Source organism: Schistocerca cancellata, chromosome 3, assembly GCF_023864275.1.
Source record: "Schistocerca cancellata isolate TAMUIC-IGC-003103 chromosome 3, iqSchCanc2.1, whole genome shotgun sequence".
NCBI classification, from domain to species: domain Eukaryota; kingdom Metazoa; phylum Arthropoda; class Insecta; order Orthoptera; family Acrididae; genus Schistocerca; species Schistocerca cancellata.
The window spans coordinates 30,906,610-30,927,285 of record NC_064628.1 but is presented as its reverse complement, the minus strand read 5'-3'; the positions used below and the strand labels follow the sequence as shown (position 1 = coordinate 30,927,285).

The following is a 20,676-nucleotide window of genomic DNA, read 5'->3' as shown; positions in this document are numbered from 1 at the left end:
CTTCAAGACACCATCCATTCCGTTCAACTGCTCTTCCAAGTCCTTTGCTGTCTCTGACAGAATTACAATGTCATCGGCGAACCTCAACGTTTTTATTTCTTCTCCATGGATTTTAATACCTACTCCGAATTTTTCCTTTGTTTCCTTTACTGCTTGCTCAATATACAGATTGAATAACATCGGGGAGAGGCTACAACCCTGTCTTACTCCCTTCCCAACCACTGCTTCCCTTTCATGTCCCTCGACTCTTATAACTGCCATCTGGTTTGTGTACAAATTGTAAATAGCCTTTCGCTCCCTGTATTTTACCCCTGCCACCTTTAGAATTTGAAAGAGAGTATTCCAGTCAACATTGTCAAAAGCTTTCTCTAAGTCTACAAATGCTAGAAACGTAGGTTTGCCTTTCCTTAATCTTTGTTCTAAGATAAGTCTCCACATAGTCGTCAAAATATAAAAACTCTAAAATGGTGTCGCCTATGGTGTTCAACATCTAACCACATGGCTCTCTGCTCTATCGTCGTAAACTGCCCGTGCGTCTTCGTTGATACCACACACCACGTAGCCACGTAGCGACACTGAAACGCGAGTGAGCTCACGCGCAAGTATACAAGGAAGTCACAGAGGTGTCTATACAAACAGATAACTTATACATGTTCCAAGGACTTGATGAAATGATGGTATCCGGCAAATTGCTAAAAATGTAGTTACTATAATAAACCAGTGAAATGTTTTAAAAAGTTATTTGTATCACCAGTTAGCTGTTCATTCACTGTGTTCTGATTATCCACGCTATGTATCGTAATTCCCAGCTGTTCTAGTAGATCCAGCTTTTTGCCTTTGTCCTGTCTATGTAGAATAACGAGATCCTGATCAATTCCCAACATGGGGTGTCCCGTTTCCCAAATATGCGTGGCTACAGCTAGAGGAGAGAGCCATGTGGTTAGATGTTGAACACCATAGGCGACACCATTTTAGAATTATTATATTTTGACGACTATGTGGAGATGCGTCTTGAAAGACACGGCTGCAACAAGGGAAGCAGCCACGATGTTTTAATTTTATTATCAATTTTATTGTGCCTGGTGCATGTTCCATTTTAGCGAGTTTTAACAGGTTCTTTTACTTTTTATTATTCTGATGATGGAAGCTTGACTTCCGAAACGCGTCAATCTCAGTTTTACATTATAAACAAGTGGTTGAGCCGATATATTTTTTAACATTGACATTCACAACCGCGACCTATCATCCAGTATGGATAAAATCAATGCGGTGATACGTAAGGGCGAACAAAAGTGTACTTGTTGAGCAACTGACCGCGCAGATTGTAAGTAGGCTGTTTAGGTTTAGGTTCTTATATTGGTAACGCCGCCGTCATGTAGCGCTCTCTATATGAAAATCACTGGCTGTGCTGTGTGCAGTCTGTGGCTAGTTTGCATTGTTGTCTGCCATTGTAGTGTTGGGCAGCTGGATGTGAACAGCGCGTAGCGTTGCGCAGTTGGAGGTGAGCCGCCAGCAGTGGTGGATGTGAGGAGAGAGATGGCGGAGTTTTGTAATTTGTCATGAACTGCTATATATATTATGACTATTAAGGTAAATACATTGTTTGTTCTCTATTAATATCTTTCATTTGCTAACTATCCCTATCAGTAGTTAGTGCCTTCCGTAGTTTGAATCTTTTATTTAGCTGGCAGTAGTGGCGCTCGCTGTATTGCAGTAGTTCGAGTAATGAAGATTTTTGTGAGGTAAGTGATTTCTGAAAGGTATAGTTTAATGTTACTCAGGGCCATTCTTTTGCAGGGATCTTTGATAGATTGCGTTGCGCTAAAAATATTGTGTGTCAGTTTAAGCATAGTCTTGTATAAATTGTTCTAAGGGGACGTTTCAAGATGAACCAAGGGGCTGCCAACAGGGTCTCCTAAACGACCGTTCAGCGAACACTGCCGTGTATGGGCCCGTGCAGCAGCCCCCCCCTCCCGCCCCCCCCCCCCCCACCTAATGCACTCATGCTAACTGCTATTCATCGGCGACGGAGGCTGGAGTTCCCACGCCTATAATGCATCTGGACGTCCACTGAGTGGCAACAGGTCGCCTTTTCAGTCGAATCACGCTTTATGCGCGGACGGCGTGAAACCCCGAAAGCAAACACTCTGTAACAATAGTCGGAAGGATGCAGGCAGCGTAATGGTACGGGGACCGTTTTCGCGGCATCCCCTGGGTGACCTCGTCATTCCGGAAGGCGCAATGATCAACGCAAGTATGCACCTATCCTTTGGAACTCTTTTCACCCCTACATGCTGTTTGTTTTCCCTCGGGGCGACGGCATCTCACAGTAGGACAATGTAACGCGTCGCACAGCTCACAGTGTATTTGCGTTGTTCAAAGAGCACCAGAATAAATTTACTGTACTCCCCCGGCCGCCAAACACCCCGACTAAATCGATGAAGCTGTTCGCGCCACGGATCTTCAATCGAGAAACGTAACACAGCTGGCTACGTCATTGGAATCGGCATCAATGGCAGTACGTTCCAGATCCTCATCCACTCTTCCTGCACGTCTCGCAACAGTCCGTACTGCAAAAAGTGGTTACGCAGGCTTTTGACAGGTGGCCACGTTAAGAGGACATTGTACGTGAAATTCGTTGAAATTTGACATTTTCAGTGTTTTACTCCATAATGTACTTTGAACTTTCCTGAACGTTTTGATATATAATACAATAAAATCAGGCAATTGCGAGACATTCAAATAATATTTTGAATTTTGACGTGCGACTCAAATTTCGCGGCTACGCATACACTGTCACAGTTGAGCAGTCATATCTTGGGATCTACACAGTCTAGAAGGCTGTGAATTGCTTTGTTTTGTGCCTACTGCTACGTCTCAGAAGTTGGCATTACGAATAAACAAATAAGTTCTTTGTTTCTGATACTAGCTTTCGATGAAAGTAGTGTGATTATCGGCTATTTTTGTAGTAAGCTGACTTCTACTGCTTTTTATATGTAAATAAAATGACTAAGCGTAAAAGTAACTTCAAGAAATGCAGATTTGCGGGTAACATATGTGAGACCTGCATTTTCTTCTGAAGTACTTGAAAATAGGTGTGCTAGTAGTGAAGGAAGCCATGTCATGCTCTGTGTCCACCTCCAGTAACACTTGGTGTAAATATAGGCAAGCTGAATTTTCTGGCACCCTGCATGAATGTACACATAAACATTCTCTTCCTTTGGCAGTAATGGAGGCAATCAAACCTATTTACAGAGATTTGGCAAATCCTGAGCTACTAAAGAAGTGTTTACATGGGAAGACCGCCGGCCGCGGTGGTCTAGCGGTTCTGGCGCTGCAGTCCGGAACCGCGGGACTGCTACGGTCGCAGGTTCGAATCCTGCCTCGGGCATGGGTGTGTGTGGTGTCCTTAGGTTAGTTAGGTTTAAGTAGTTCTAAGTTCTAGGGGACTTATGACCTAAGATGTTGAGTCCCATAGTGCTCAGAGCCATTTGAACCATGGGAAGACCCAGAATGTGAATGAGTCCTTCAATAACTTTGTGTTGTGCCGTGTGCCTAAAAATGTATTTGTTGGCGTTATGACTCTAAAGTTAGAGTGTCTGGCTAAAAATGGTTCAAATGGCTCTGAGCACTATGGGACTTAACATCTATGGTCATCAGTCCCCTAGAACTTAGAACTACTTAAACCTAACTAACCTAAGGACATTACATAACACCCAGTCATCACGAAGCAGAGAAAATCCCTGACCCCGCCGGGAATCGAACCCGGGAACCCGGGCGCGGGAAGCGAAAACGCTACCGCACGACCACGAGCTACGGACAGCAGTGTCTGATGCTGTAGTAACTTTTACTGGTGTGAATTATGAAAAGACTTAAGGTTCTACTATTTTAGTAATAATTCTAGTTTACTGTATCTAGAAAGGTTCATTCAATGATTAAGGAAAATTGTAAGTTGGTGTCTTAAAAAGTTTCCAAGATAGTGGGTAACAAAGTTCAATAATTTATGTCGCCTTAATGTGACTGGATACTGCTTAACCGCTCGCTAGACGAAAGATCTGCAACTAGAGACTGGAAAGTTGCACCGGTCCCATCATTACACAAGAAAGGAAATAGACTAATCCGCTGAATCAAAGGCCCATTCACTGATGTCGATTTGCAGGTAATTTTGGAACATGTCTATGTTTTTACGTTATGAAATCCGTCGACCATCACGGCCTCAGGAAATATTTTTGAGAAACACAACTGAATTTATTCACACGAAGTAATCAGTCATATTGATAGGGGATCTCAAATTGATCCGACAGTTCTATTTTTGATAACGTTCATCACAAGCGGCGCCTAAACAGATTGCGCGACTATCGAATATCATCGCAGTTGCGCGACTCGATTCGTGATTTCCTGTCAAAATTCACAGTTCGTAATAACTGACCGGGAGTAATGGAGTGAAACAGAAGTGATATCTGAGGTTCCACGAGGAAGCGTTGTAGGCCCTCTGCTGTTCCCAATCTGTACAGCATAAACGACCTTGAAGATATAAACAGCCCTCATCAGAAGGTCAAGACTAATTGCAAAATGATGTAGACAAGCTGTTTATATAGTGCGAAAATAGGCAGTTGAGCTTAAACAAAAAGTGTAAGGTCCTCCCCCTGAGTACTGAAAAAACCGTTAAATTTCGTTCACAATAAATCAAATTGAGTAGCTGTTGATTCAACTTAATACCTAAGGATTACAATTACGAATAATTTAAACTGAGCCAACACCAGAAAGCGTTGCGTGGAAAGCGAAGCAGAGACTGCGTTTCATTGGCAGAACACTTAGGACATGCGACAAATTCTTAAAGAGACTGCCTATACTTCGCTAGTCCGTACTCTTCTGATCTACTTGCGGCGGGCATCAAACAATTTCAAATTGAAACAAATGTTTCTAGTTGTGGTGAGATCTTACGAGTGCGAAAATATTTGCACCTACACCGGGAGATAAGACCGCCACCATTATGGCGAAATCAGAGCAGGTAGGGAAAGATTTAAGTGTTCACTTTTTCCACGCTCTGACTGAGGATGAGGCGATAGCGAAACAGCCTGAAAGTAGTTCCACGATCCCTCTGCCAAACACTTAACAGTGAATTGCAGAGTGATCATGTAGATGTAGATTTGCCTGTAGTGCAGTCCCGTATGGAAGTGAAACGTCAAGGATATGCAGTTCAGACAAGAAAGGAAAAGAAGGTTTTGAAATCTATAACTACATCTGCATCCATACTCCGCAAATCATTGTGTACAGTACGTCCCATTGTACCTGTTAGGGCTGCTTCTCATTCCATTCACGTATGGAGCGCGGGAAAATGGCTGGTTGAAAGCCTCTGTGCGCTCTGTAATTAATCTAATCTCCCTCAAGATCCCTGCGAGACCGATACGTAAGGAGTCTTAGGATATTTTGACAGTTATGATTTAAAGTCGGTTCTAGATGTGTAACGTCCCCTTAGAACAAATTATACAAGACCGTGCTTAAACTGACACACAATATTTTTAGCGCTACGCAATGAGACTTTCAGAAATCCCTACAAAGGAATGGCCCTGACTAACATTAACCTGTACCTTTCACAAATCACTTACCTCACAAAAACCTTCGTTACTCGAACTACTGCAATACAGCGAGCGCCACTACTGCCAGCTAAATAAAAGATTCAAACCACAGAAGGCACTAACTACTGATAAGCATAGTTAGCGAATTAAAGATTTTAATAGAGAACAAACAATGCATTTACCTTAATAATCATAATATATATAGCAGTTCATGCCATCCATTCTGTACTCCAACAATGCAAACTAGCCACAGACTGCACACAGCACAGCCAGTGATTTTCATACCGAGCGCTACGTAATGTTGCCGATAAGAAAACATAAACAGCCTACTTACAGATGGGTCGCACGAGTGATTTGTAAGCTTTTTGGAAGAAATACGTTTCTTGCAGAGATTTATTTATTTCTATTTAATATTTATTTGCGTACCACTGTGCGCAGTCGCACCTCATGGCGCCGAGGTGCCGCTGCACTCAGTTGAGCGCTGCCTCATAATAGCAAATTGCATAAATTACAATGAAATGAACACCCTTAGTTGCACACAGGCGTTGATATAAGTCAACATGGACAGTTGAAAATCTGTGCACCAACCGGGACTCGAACCCGGGATCTCCTGCTTACACGGTAGACGCTCTATCCATCTGAGTCACCGAGGACACTGCAGGGACTTATTTCTGGTACGCCTCCCGTGAGACCCACATTCGCAACTTATTGTCCCGCATTATAGTGGTTCAGATGGCTCTGAGCACTATGGGGTTTAACTTCTGAGGTTATCAGTCCCATCGAACTTAGAACTACTTAAACCTAACTAACCTAAGGACATCACACACATCCATGCCCGAAGCAGGATTCGAACCTGCGACGTAGCGGTAGCGCGGTTCCATATATATATATTTTATTGTTTACACTATATCGAATATTATCGCTACAGTTCTAAGGCTGGACAAGCACGGACTGTCTCTGAAAATAGCTGTAACCCAAAACAAATGAAGTTAACAGATTAAAGATTTTACTTGAGAATGGCTACAAAGCCGAAACGTCGTATTAAGCAAAATAAAAAATAAAATGGACATAAGTCGTTGCAAGAAACCTTCCATTACTTTCGAGATATTTATCATGTTTCTCAGCCTTGTCACAACAAATGATAAGTAAGCAACTATCTTTGTAGACTGATAGTATTTTCCTAGTATTCCACCAATAAATCAAAATCTGCGGGTCGACAGAAGCGTCCGATCCCACGCGTCTGCTTTGACCCGTGACGTAAGGGTGTTGTGTGTGACGTCATGACGGCGCGGAGTTTGGTTTGAGTGTGGCTGTCTCCAGTTCTGTTTTATTTTATTTACTTTTCTGATCTGTTCGTTCCATCTCGTGAGACTTCTTTTTAAATTTAAAAACACTTATTACTTATTTTAATTATCTGTTTCCTCGAATTTCTGTTTTCGTTTATTATATTTATCTTTCTGATCTGTTCGTTCTATCCCGTGAGATTTTTTTAAAAAAGACAAAAAACACTAATCAGCTACTGAAGCATCTTTATCTTCTATGGGTTGCAGGAGTTACGACCCATGGGGAGGTGGGTGGGTATTCATGCATGGCTGTCTTCACTTACACGTTGTAGCTACGCAAGGCGTCTAAATTTGTTTATATTTAGTTTGCCCCCCACCCAAAACACCCCATTTCCCGCGCTTGTCCCGTTAGTGTCATTAGGCTTCTTGTGGAAAGTGTGTGTGTTTGTTTTTGTTTCCGCCATATTTGTGACGTCATGGGTCAAAGCAGACGGGTGGGATCGGACGCTTCCGTATTTCCAAATCTGCTACCTGCCTTAACTACGCCTGAGCCTATGTGATCATTCCATTTTATATCCCTACAAAGTATTACAACCATGTATTTGTATGAGTTGATCGATTCCAACTGTGACTCGTAGATTCGGCTGCTACAGTAGAATGTGTACTATTAGATGGCGTAATCGAATAACTACTGAAGAGGTACTGAATCGAACTAAAGAAGAAAGAAATTTATGGCACAGCTTGACTAAAAGAAGAGATCGGTTGATAGGATATATTCTGAGGCACAAAGGAATGAGGAAATGTGTACTACACACCAAGGTGACAAAAGTCATGGTATAGCGATATGCACATATACATATGACGGTAGTGTCGCGTACACAAGGTATAAAAATGCAGTTCATTAGATTCAAAATGGTTCAAATGGCTCTAAGCACTATGCGACTTAACATCTGAGGTCATCAGTCCCCTAGACTTAGAACTACTTAAACCTAACTAACCTAAGGACAGCACACACAGCCATGCGCGAGGCAGGATTCGAACCTGCGACCGCAGCAGCAGCGCGGTTCCGGACTGAAGCGCCTAGAACCGCTCGGCCACAGTTCATTAGAGGAGTTGCCGTTTGTACTCAAGTGATACATGTGAAAAGGTTCGCGACGTGATTATTGTCCTACGACGGGAATCAACAGAATGCGGACTTGTAGTTGGGCGCATGGAACATTCCGTTTCGGAAATCATTAGGAAATTCAACATTCCGAGGTACACAGTGTCAAGAGTGTGCGGGGATACCACATTTCAGGCATTACCTCTCAGCACGGACAACGCAGAGGCCGACGGCCACGAGTCAATAACATAAACTCTCCGGCAAAGACACAGCAATACCCCTCGGCACACCATTTTCAATAGAAAATGGTAAAACGACAGGAAACCCTCCCTCCAGAGAAACCATAAAGGTAGCACTGGCACAATATAGTAACATAAAAAAACGCAACGTAAAACAAGAAAAAAGTATCAGACCTAGCAACACCTAACTAACAAAACGAGGCTTCTCCATTTTGCTGACTGCTTTCATTAATGTAAGAAATAAGCAATAACCCTTAGGAATACTGTTCCTCCAACAGTATTCATCTAAATGGCCTTGCAACACAGAAATCCTCTTTCCTCGCCCGATAACAGATTTTACAGCCCCCCAATACCTCTCAATAGTATTAGTGCATGCCCCCGTCTTATAATCCTTAAACTCAATGTTGTGATTCATGACCAAATGATGACAACCCCTTTCACCCAACCCCATGTACGAAGCAAACCCGTCCGACATGACTACAGAACCTTCATCAACATATTCTTCTATTAAAGATGAGAAGACTTCCTTTGTCCGATTTGGTACAACCCTAAATACAACATCAGCATAATTTCCTCCAAAAACCCAAACCCCAACAAGCTCGTGCCCCCTTTCGTACTTTCTCTCTCCAAAATGTGACTCATCTACTTCAACTATAAACCCTGGCCCCCTCAATGACCCCCTTATACTTTATAAATTCCCCGCAGACTTCTCTACACAACGAGAACCAGTCGACTACAGTACCACACGAAACCCCTGCTTCGTGCACGACAGATTTTCAAGAATATTCACAGCAAAAATAATAGGTTAGCGTGACAATTACTGCTCAATTCAGCCTCGATCTTTCGAACCACGTCCCCCTGCGTATGGTTCTCCATATGTTACTTTTTCTGCACCTCCGCTTGAATTCGTCGGAAGTTCGTGACGACGCAACCTTCGTCAAAACCATATAATTTCCACAGACACTGTACTTGCAAAATTCAGCAATTACGCCCAATTATTGCAAGAATTTTATAGTTGATTTACGGTCACTCATTTTCTGAAGCAGAATTTTCACAGTAAAAACAACTGACTCATCCATAACGAACAGCGTCAGAAATCAATACCTTATAAATCACGACTACTTTCATTAACAAAAGACGCCGAAAACAAATTACGAGATGAAAACAAAAGAAATTACGTCGAATTTTAAATATATGCGCGTAACGAGGAAGTCCAGAGAAATCATTTAATGTTCATCGACAGCAATCTGCGGCACAAACAAAATAACATCACACATTAAGTCATTGGTCAAAGCCGACGGGTGGTATCGGACACTAGAATTGACCCGCGGACTTGACGACATGTCGAGTTTATGCCGTGTAGAGTTGGTGCACTACGCCGGACGAAGGTGGTCCGACACGAGGTATCCCATGACTTTTGTCACCTCACTGGACAATGAGACAAGTAACGCACCTGAAGACGTCTCCGTACTGCGCGTGCATGTCCTTCAGCTGTTGTACGAGCACGGGAAGTTTGCGGAAGAGCATGAGGTTGCCTAGCAACGGCAGCGTGGCTGGACCCGGCGCCGAGGTGCGGGCGCGCGCCGCCCACAACCACCACAGCACGCCCGCCACCCAAACCGCCGCCCACGCCGCGCCAGTCAGCAGCTGCGTCCACATCTCCGTGCGCGAAGTCAGTCACCGCGTGTGAGCGAGGTCCGCGCCGGTGCCCCAATATATGCGTTACCCGGCGTCCACAGCCAGACACGGTGGCGCCAGTCCGGAAACTCTCCCTCTGGCCTTCTGTTTCCGTGTACACGAAAACACGGCCAGAGGTCAGCAGGGTATGAGTCAATGTTGATTTGGTGAAGCGAAGGAAGGCAGGCAGCGGTGTTTACCGTCCCGTTGTGTTTACAGCGATAAGCTGCTTCGCTACTCAGGGAATCACCGTCTACTTCTAGCCGGCCGTTGTGGCCGAGCGGTTCTAGGCGCTACAGTCTGCAACCGCGCGACCGCTACGGTTGCAGGTTCGAATCCTGCCTAGGGCATGGATGTGTGTGATGTCCTTAGGTTAGTTAGGTTTAAGTAGTTCTAAGTTATAGGAGACTGATGACCTCAGATGTTAACTCCCATAGTGCTCAAAGCCATTTGAACCGTCTACTTCTACATCTACATGGATACTCTGCAAATCGCATTTAAGTGCCTGGCAGAGAGTTCATCGAACCACCTTCACAATTCTCTATTATTCCAATCTCGTATAGCTAGCGGAAAGAATGAACACCTATACCTTTCCGTACGAGCTCTGATTTCCCTTATTTTATCGTGGTGATCGTTCCTCCCTATGTAGGTCTGTGTCAACAAAATATTTTCTCATTCGGAGGAGAAAGTTGGTGATTGTAATTTCGTGAGAAGATTCCGTCGCAACGAAAAACGCCTTTCTTTTAATGATTTCCAGGCCAAATCCTGTATCATTTCTGTGACTCTCTCTCCCATATTTCGCGATAATACAAAACGTGCTCCCTTTCTTTGAACTTTTTCGATGTACTCCGTCAGTCCTGTCGGGTAAGGATCCCAAACCGTGCAGCAGTATTCTAAAAGAGGACGGACAAGCATAGTGTAGGCAGTCTCCTTAGTAGGTCTGTTACATTTTCTAAGTGTCCTGCCAATAAAACGCAACCTTTGGTTAGCCTTCCCGACAACATTTTCTATGTGTTCCTTCCAATTTAAGTTGTTCGTAATTGTAATACCTAGGTATTTAGTTGAATTTATGGCTTTCAGATTAGATTGATTTATCGCGTAACCGAAGTTTCATGAGTTTCTTTTAGCACTCATGTGGATGACTTCACACTTTTCGTTGTTTAACGTCAACTGCCACTTTTCGCACCATTCAGATATTTTTTCTAAATCGTTTTTCAGTTTGTTTCGATCTTCTGATGACTTTATTAGTCGATAAACGACAGCGTCATCTGCAAATAACCGAAAACGGCTGCTCATATTGTCTCCCAAATCGTTTGTATAGATAAGGAACAGCAAAGGGCCTATAACATTAGCTTGGGGAACGCCACAAATCACTTCTGTTTTACTCGACGACTTTCTGTCAGTCACTGCGAACTGTGACCTCTCTGACAGAAAATCGCAAATCCAGTCACGTAACTGAGACGATATTCGATAAGCACGCAATTTCACTACGAGCTGCTTGTGTGGTACATTGTCAAAATCCTTCCGGAAATCCAGGATTAAGGAATCGATCTGAAATCCCTTGTCAATAGCACTCAGCACTACATGTGAATAAAGAGCCAGTTGTGTTTCACAGGAAGGTTGTTTTCTAAACCCATGTTGACTGTGTGTCAATAGACAGTTTCAAAAAATGGTTCAAATGGCTCTGAGCACTATGCGACTTAACTTCTGAGGTCATCAGTCGCCTAGAACTTAGAACTAATTAAACCTAACTAACCTAAGGACACCACACACATCCATGCCCGAGGCAGGATTCGAACCTGCGACCGTAGCGGTCACGCGGTTTCAGACTGAAGCGCCTTTAACCGCACGGCCACACCGGCCGGCAATAGACAGTTTCCTTCGAGGTAATGTATAATGTTCGAACACAATATATGTTCCAAAATCCTGCTGCATATCGACGTTAACGATATGGGCCTGTAATTTAGTGCATTACTCCTACTACCTTTCTGGAATATTGGTGTGACTTGCAACTTTCCATTTTTTGGGTAAGGATCTTTTGTCGAGCGAACGGTTGTATATGACTGTTAAGTGTGGAGCTAATGCATCAGTATACACCGAAAGGACCCTAATTGGTATATAGTCCTGCGACACCCTTCAATCTGGTGGGGGTTCATAGAACTAGGTAATTTCCAAAGCTCTGTAATTTCCGAGAAGCGTTGCCTATCGAACACCCGGGTTCCGGATGAAATAAAAGGTGACTCACTTAAAACCTGTCCGCAAATACTGCGGAAATGGGAAGTGGTATTTGATGTCCGGTTTTCATAAAATGGATTGGTAGTCAGGGACCCTTACTGTTGCCAATCAATACATTGTAATAATTTTTAAAAAGCGTATCTTTGTGCAAAGTTACAGTTTCTTAAATGGATTAATTTCTATTGACATTAACAAACTACAAGTAGGATAAATTAGAATGTCAGTGCAGTTTGTTACAGGAGTCTAGTGCGAGTCTTTTACAAGATATCGAACTGTGGAAGGTTTCCACACAAACACTTCTTTGCGCCTTTCAAGCTGCGCAGTTGCTACATACGATGTTGTTGTGTTTGCTTGCAATGCGCTTGTGTATATCTTGAGTGCATTACAACTTGCTATTTAGTTAGTGTGTGCCAATCCAAACAGCGGGTCCTGAGTGGACGGCCGGATTTACCAATGCAGAAAAAGCCGACATGCACATGGTGTACGGAGAGTGTAGGAAGATTGCAGTTCGCAGAAGTACGGTGTATGCAGCAAGGTATCCCATAGACATCAACATTTTCGTCAATTATATATAAAAACCTCGTTTACCAGTCACGTGAAAGTGGTACTGTAACTCCTAGACAACGTAAACAGAAGGAAACAAGTGACGACAGAAGAGGGGGATATTAATGTTCCTGCTGCTGTTGCAGTTATCCGCACGTTAGCTCCAGCGCAATGGCACTAGGAAGTAGGCAAGTGTCCCACGCATTCTACATCGACATATGTTCCATCTCTCCATCAACAGCTGCGTGGAAACGATTACGAGAATGCTGTTAACTTCCGTACATGGGAATTAAGACAGGATATGTCAGATGTTATAAGAATCGAGAAGCAGTGGTTGGGAAGGGAGTAAGACAGGGTTGTAGCCTCTCCCCGATGCTATTCAATCTGTATATTGAGCAAGCAGTAAAGGAAACAAAAGAAAAATTCGGAGTAGGTATTAAAATCCATGGAGAAGAAATAAAAACGTTGAGGTTCGCCGATGACATTGTAATTCTGTCAGAGACGGCAAAGGACTTGGAAGAGCAGTTGAACGGAATGGATTGTGTCTTGAAGGGAGGATATAAGATGAACATCAACAAAAGCAAAACGAGGATAATGGAATGTAGTCGAATTAAGTCGGGTGATGTTGAGGGTATTAGATTAGGAAATGAGAGACTTAAAGTAGTAAAGGAGTTTTGCTATTTGGGGAGCAAAATAACTGATGATGGTCGAAGTAGAGAGGATATAAAATGTAGACTAGCAATGGCGAGGAAAGCGTTTCTGAAGAAGAGAAATTTGTTAACATCGAGTATAGATTTAAGTGTCAGGAAGTCATTTCTGAAAGTATTTGTATGGAGTGTAGCCATGTATGGAAGCGAAACATGGACGGTAAATAGTTTGGACAAGAAGAGAATAGAAGCTTTCGAAATGTGGTGCTACAGAAGAATGCTGAAGATTAGATGGGTAGATCACATAGCTAATGAGGAAGTATTGAATAGGATTGGGGAGAAGAGAAGTTTGTGGCACAACTTGACCAGAAGAAGGGATCGGTTGGTAGGACATGTTCTGAGGCATCAAGGGATCACCAATTTAGTATTGGAGGGCAGCGTGGAGGTTACAAATCGTAGGGGGAGACCAAGAGATGAATACACTAAGCAGATTCATAAGGATGTAGATTGCAATAGGTACTGGGAGATGAAGAAGCTTGCACAGGATAGAGTAGCATGGAGAGCTGCATCAAACCAGTCTCAGGACTGAAGACCGCAACAACAACAACAACGTCAGATGTATCTTGTTTAGTGACGAAGCCACATTTACCAATTACGGCCAGGTAAATCACCGAAACCTACGTTGTTGGGTGTTGACAATCCCTCTTGGCTTCATCAGGTGGAACGTCAGCGTCCATGGAGTGCAAACGTCTGGTGTGAGATAGTGAACCATCAGCTCATAGGCCCGTTTTTCATAGACAGAGGGCGCACCCTCCGGACAGACTGTCTTCCATGGATGCTAGAAGATGTTCCTCTGCAGATTAGGAGGAACCTGTGGTACCATGATGGCTGTCCAGCCCATAGTGCACCAAGTACTAAAGCATGTTGCAAGAACCCCCCGTCCCTCCCCCCCCCCCCCCTCCCGAGCTAAATCTCCAGAAATGTCTCGGTTTAGCCGGCGAGTGCGTAGCTGGTAGTACAAGTTGCGTACAGTACAACTGGCCATGCTTTCCCATCCGAGTTTTGCGATAATTAAGCCGGTCTGTCCTTCAACTGACTTAGTGAGCCGCCGCGTAGGAATTCTTCCTAACTGTTGTCTGGATATCCTTTCGTAATTTTATGTCTCCTTGCAAAACCGTAGCAGGGTAGTCGGATTTTGAAAGAGCAGTACCACAGTCTATGTTTTACGTAATGAAGCGGGAAGACATTTTAGGCATTTTTTTTTACACAGGATGACATTATGGTGCGTTTCTTTAAGAAACATCGTAAAATGAACTTGTTCACTCTAACATTAGCTAACAGTTACCGGTACGAGAGTACGGTCTACCGCATGACTAGATCGAAAGGCATCCTATCGGCGACTGCCGAGTATGGCGCACAGTCTAACTTGAGCGTACAATCGGTATAGTTCGTATAAGATCGTACCTCTTCGGTTATGCCAAAGTTATTCATTTATTTATTAATGTCAACTTTTCCCATCCTCATAAACTAAAGGCTATGCCTTGTCGATTTAGCCACGTCCCTCTCTCCATTGTCATCCTCTTCAATTCTTCACACGATTTTATCCCCATATCTTCTTTGATGTTATTAAAATACGTTGCTCTTGACCTGCCTCTTGGTTTTTTACCTAAAACTTTTATTTCAAATGCTTTCTTTAGGAACAGGTTGTGTCTCATTATGTGTCCTATCATTTTTGATTTTGTTCTTCCTATATAATTTAGCAGCGTTCTGTTCTCATTCACTTCTCTTATGACCTGTTTATTACCTTTTCAATCTACCCAGCTTGTTTTCGTCATTCTTCTCCATATCCATATTTCCATTGCTTCCAGTCTCTTTTTTTCTCTTCCTTTCCCAGAGTCCACGCTTCACATCCGTATGTTAAGACACTCCAGACAAAAGTTTTGGCAAACTTTTCTCTAATTTCTAGGCTTACATGATAATCTGTTAGTAAATTCCTTTTATTTTGGAAAGCTTGCTTTGTCAAAGCTATTCTTCTCTTTGTATCTGTGATGCATTTACTGTCGTCAGTGATTGTGCTTCCCAAATAACAGAAGTTCTCAACCTGCTCTAGAACATCATCTTATAGTTTAATATTAACTTTACCATTTTCTTTTGTCTTCCCTACTGCCATAGTTTTAGTTTTCTTCTGATTTATTTTTAGATTAAATTCTCTTAGGTTTTTGGCAAATTTTAGCAACATAAACTCCATTTCCTTTATTGAGTCAGCAAGTAATACTATATCATCTGCAAAACGGATACAGTGCATTCGTTCCCCGTTAATTTTAATTCCTTTGGTTATTCTTTTCAATTTTTCAATGATTTTTTCAATAAATAAGTTGAACAAATATGATGATAATGGGTATCCTTGCCTTACTCCCCTCCTTATTTTTGCTTTCTTCTTCACACCATTCACTTCTACCTCTGATTCCTGCCTTTTATACAGGTTCCAGATTAATCTTCTGTCCCTCCAATCAAGATTTATGTTCTTCATTGTTCGGAATAACAATTTCCAATTAACCATGTCAAATGCTTTTTGTAAATCCATAAAGGTCAAGTTGGTTTTCCTATTAACTCCAATTCGTCTTTCTAATACCATCCTCAGAGCTGGTATTGCCTCTCTAGTTCCTTTTCCGGATCTGAAACCAAATTGGTCTTCTCCTAGGTTTGAACATTATTTTGGAAGTGTGGCATAGTAAGGAGATAGTTCTATAGTTCTCACAGTCCAGAGAATTTCCTTTTTTGGGATTATTACTGTTTTGCTGTTAAGCAAATGTTGATTCTCCAATTTCCTTCAGTATTTCTGCTGGGATGTTATTTGTGCGTGTCGCTTTGCCATTACTTAGATCATTCAAGGCACTCTTGAATTCCTCTTTAGATATAGGTGGACCTATCACCCACACTGCTCTTTTCTTCCAGAATTTTCCCCTCATTAGCAATATCTTCTCCTTCAAATAGTTCCTCAATATATTCTTTCCATCTTTCGCATACAGCCTGTAATTCGAAAAGTAGGTCACCATTTTTATTCTTGACCATATTTGTTTTTGTTCTTGGATTTATCTGCATTGATTTAATTTTAGAGTACGCTCTATCAATTTGACCTCCACTTAGATCTTATTGAATTTCATTATGTTTGTAGTGCATCCACTTTTCTTTATCATATCTACATTTCTGTGTAATTGCATTTTTTACTCTTTTGTACTTACCGAAACTGTTTTCCTCAGCCTGTTTCGTTCTTCAATAAGGTCTAGTATTTCCTTGGTCATTCATGGTTTTCTCGGTTCTAGTTTCCTTAATCCTACTAGTTCTTTAGCAGCTACTTCTATGGTCTCTTTGAATCCTTCCCATCCTTCCCTGTTGCCTATCAGGTTATCGGTCAATTCTTTCACGTCTGCAGCTCCTTGCTTTTCTTAAGTTTTTCTACAAGCCATCTGTGTTGGTTAGTTCTTTTATATTTCTTAAATCTGCTACTATAGTCTGCTATCACTAGAACATGGTCACTGTATATATCATATCCAGGGTGTGAGTGGCTAGACTTTGATTCATAAATTTCTTTTTGACTAGGATATAATCTATCTGATACCTTTTGCCATCTGCTGGACTTTTCCATATATATCTTCTTCTCTTGGGCATTTCAAAACTCGTGTTGGTGACTATCATCTCATACTGTTCACAGAAATCTAACAACCTTTCTCCTCGACCATTCATTTTTCCTAGCCCGTACTTGCTATTCCATAATCCTTTGTGATCTTCACCAACTGATGCATTGAAATCATCAGTTATGATAAGATTGTCCTTTTCTTTAACCAGTTTCATTAAGTCATCAGTTTGCTCATATACTGCTTCTACTTCCTCATCCTTGCTATTTGTTGTTGGTAAGTAAACTACAGTTACACACAAATCCGTGGGTTGTGCTTTAATTTTAATCATCATTATCCTATCACTGCATTGGTATGTGTTCAACACGTTGTTCTTCCTTTTTCGTCTCAAAATTATAGCGACGCCAATTCTTCCTGTTCGAGCACTACCACTGTGAATGATCCTGAAATCCCTTGACATAAAATCACCGTTACCGCCCCATCTTGTTTCACAGATTCCTAATATGTCCAGCTGTGACTTTTCCATCAGCATCTTAACCTCTTCTAGTTTCCCAGCTTTTAATAGGCTTCTGACATTCCATGTTCCAATTCCCATCTGTTTTTTTATTCCTTTACTCCTTACAGCCTTGCTCAAGACATCCCCCCCCCCCCCCCCCCGGAGATCCGAATGGGGGAATTGAAACTCCGGAAAATTTTGAATTGGACGTAGCCATATTTCTACTTGGGAATCCTGTATGGGATATTTAATGCAGTGGTTTCCCATTGCCTTCTGCATCCTCCTGCCGTTGACCATGTTAATGGTTCCTCCGCCTTTAGGGACAGTTTCTCATCCCTGGGACAGGGGGTGCCCCTTCCTTACCCGCTCATCCGCCCCTTACTGGCCGTAGGCACTTAGTAAGGTTCGTATCCTTATACCGGGAGCCATTCGGTTAACAGCCATGTGTTAGAAAAGACAATGAAAATGAAAGACACCCTCGGGCCTCGCAACGTAATACCGTCGGGGTCGAAGCAGCAAGAGTTGACCAAGAGAGGCCGACAGGAAGGAAGAAAGCAGAAGTCTGATACAAGTAAGTGGAAGTAATGGCAGACTTCGCTAAGGGCCCGTGTGGTTGCCACCCACATAATCCCAAGAAGGGAGCCGCCTGCGGGTCAACTTTTCCCGGCATAGTAAAATTACAGAAAGTATTTATGATCCGTAGACACCTCCTAATGTCTGAGTGGAGAAAGACAACTTTTGTTAGGAAATATTTAATAATAATAATTACTTGATTCGCGCCGGAATAAACGTCCTTCCCCTAAATACCTCTTTGCTGACGTCACGTGCGATTTCTGCATCGGCACCTCATCCCATTGACTCTGAAAGCACCAGATGACCAACCGCCTCCGCTAGCCAGCGAGGGAACATACCTCTCGCTCCTTACTCCATAAGTACTACAGCGCCGATAATTGACTTCACGTATGTGAGATATCAAAGCTGGAAACAATGTAAAATTCGCTCTTATCTGCAAATAAAGGTTACCTTACAATGTCTTCACGAATTGTTTCCAAATCGGTAGACTGGACGCAGAGGATCTATACCTTGGCCGGCCCGTTCCTCGGATCTGACGGCTGTAACTTTTTTCTGCGGGGAAAGCTGAAAGACACTGCCTACAAGGACATAGCAACTGCATCCGATGATATGCAATGACGTATTACCTCAGCCTGCTCGGAAATCTCCACTGAAATGCTACCAGGTGTGCAGCAATCGTTCTACACCAGACTGGAAGGGTGTAATGCCGCCGCCGGTGGTCGTTTGAACACAACCTGTGATGGTCAGTTGACTCGGTCAGAATCCACATAACTAGTGTATACACTTGTGTTGTTCTTTAATCTGTGGTCCACAGCTATTGTGTACAAGAGTCGGTGGGTGACTTTTTCAAAATACGACATCTCGTAAATGACTTTCTCTAGAATCCTGCAATAATTACCAAGGGGTTTCTAATTTTCCCTACTTTTAGTTTGTTAATGCCAATAGGCGTTCTATTCAAAAAGTGTATGTTTGCACAAAAATACACTTTAAGTATTATTACAGTCTGTTTATTGGCTAACAGTACGAGCCTCTGACTACTAGTCCATTCTGTGAAAACCGCATATCAGTAGCACTTTGCATTTCCGAAATATTTGCGCTGCACTTTTTAGGTAATTCACCTTCCTAGTGGCAAATATGGATACTGTTAATTTTGTTGACTACAGATACGACAAAATTCGGACGTTTAAGTTAACATTAATTACAAATAATTTCACTTGTTTTACTCGTCAACCAAGTCTTTTTCATGGACTATTCCGCCGGTTGTATACGTCGCCGGAAGTAAGCCTTGTTTCTCGTGGTCCTGGTACACTCTAGATATATCTCTGAAGAAAATTGGGAGAGTCTCAGATGATTGAATTTTCCCAAGAGAACCTCAAATTGTTGTACAGGTACAGTTCGTCCCTGTCTCCCAATCGGCCTTGTCTTTTAATCGACGATTTGACAGATTTCCAGAAGCGCTTTTTATTTTGTATGTGAACAGATGGGACATTTGAAGAGACAAATTACACAGAATAATTTACAAATTCATGTTTGAAGCTTTCTTTCTTGAAGGTGTTGTAGGGCTTAAAGTCGTCAGCTATAAATCTGGTCGCTGGGAAGACGAAGAGGCACTAAAGTTTTCTTGCACCTCGAACATACTCTATGAAGCACTTCCGGGATTCCCTTTCAAAGCCTCCGAAGATCCATACGTGCCAATCTCGTTTCCTAGGGATCGTCCTTTCTTGTATTTCCGATACGTACATTGCATTCGTCTATTTCAACTGTCTTGTTTTGTACACCGATAGGAACACTGGCATTTCTGACTATCGCATAGCAGTCTTCACAAAACCCACAGCAGTCACAAACGCTGTTTGTCGATAACTCAGTCTCGGAAGCGGTCACTTGTAGGGTATAGTCTCTTACCTAACAAGAAACTAAAATAATGCTCTCTTCGATGGTTAACTTACAACTGTCGATCCATGTGTTTTCCCTTATCAATATCCTTTTCTGGCGCTGCGCACAGTACAATTGAAACAGGCGAAATCGGCGACTTTCTTACGAAGTTTGCCATAGCTTTCCTCAGGACAACTCGGACAACTCTTGAAATTGTCATTTGGTAGCAATATATGTTCCCAACAGAAATCGAAACAAGATTACATACTACCCAATCGGGGAATTACGTTTCACCAGGTAGAAGTATCCGGACTTGAGGCTACAACGGCTTCACTCATTCCTGTTCCCAACGCTAAACGTTTCACGATTTTCCCTCGGCAATGCATTAAACGCTTTCCATATCTCCTGCGACGATAGCTTCGCGTTCGATGTATTTCGTCGTTCGATGCTTATAGTTCGGAGTCCGCGCGTTGGATAGATAACGCGTCTTGGAAATTACCCCGAACTCGACTGGATGTGGTGCCGTGTAATGCCATTTAAATGAGTAAGTGCATAGCTGCAAACAAATCAAAGTGCCATTATCAAGTGTTTTAAGTGTTACAAATTGCCTAAGATGGCATACTGTCGTATTAAAATACACTATGAGACACATTGTCTAAGAGTCGATATTTTTGGTAGAGTCTACTGCTTTGTTTCATTATTGAGTACAACACCTCGACTGTGGCCCCGCATTATGAAAAAATTATTAAATATTTTTATACCAAAAACAGCGAAACAAGATAAGATCCAATGAGG

The 20,676-nt window shown here is 42.5% G+C and overlaps 1 protein-coding gene across 1 annotated transcript in view; it reads right to left on the bottom strand.

Moving 5' to 3' along the window:
* LOC126175588 (cytochrome P450 4C1-like) overlaps nucleotides 1-9,862 on the bottom strand; it is a 94,588-nt gene extending 84,726 nt beyond the window's left edge. The window contains exon 1 of the mRNA XM_049922449.1: nucleotides 9,657-9,862. Within this exon, the coding sequence (XP_049778406.1) occupies nucleotides 9,657-9,862 (206 nt within the window). The remainder of the gene's footprint in view (nucleotides 1-9,656) is intronic.
* Between the last annotated feature and the right edge of the window lie 10,814 nt (nucleotides 9,863-20,676).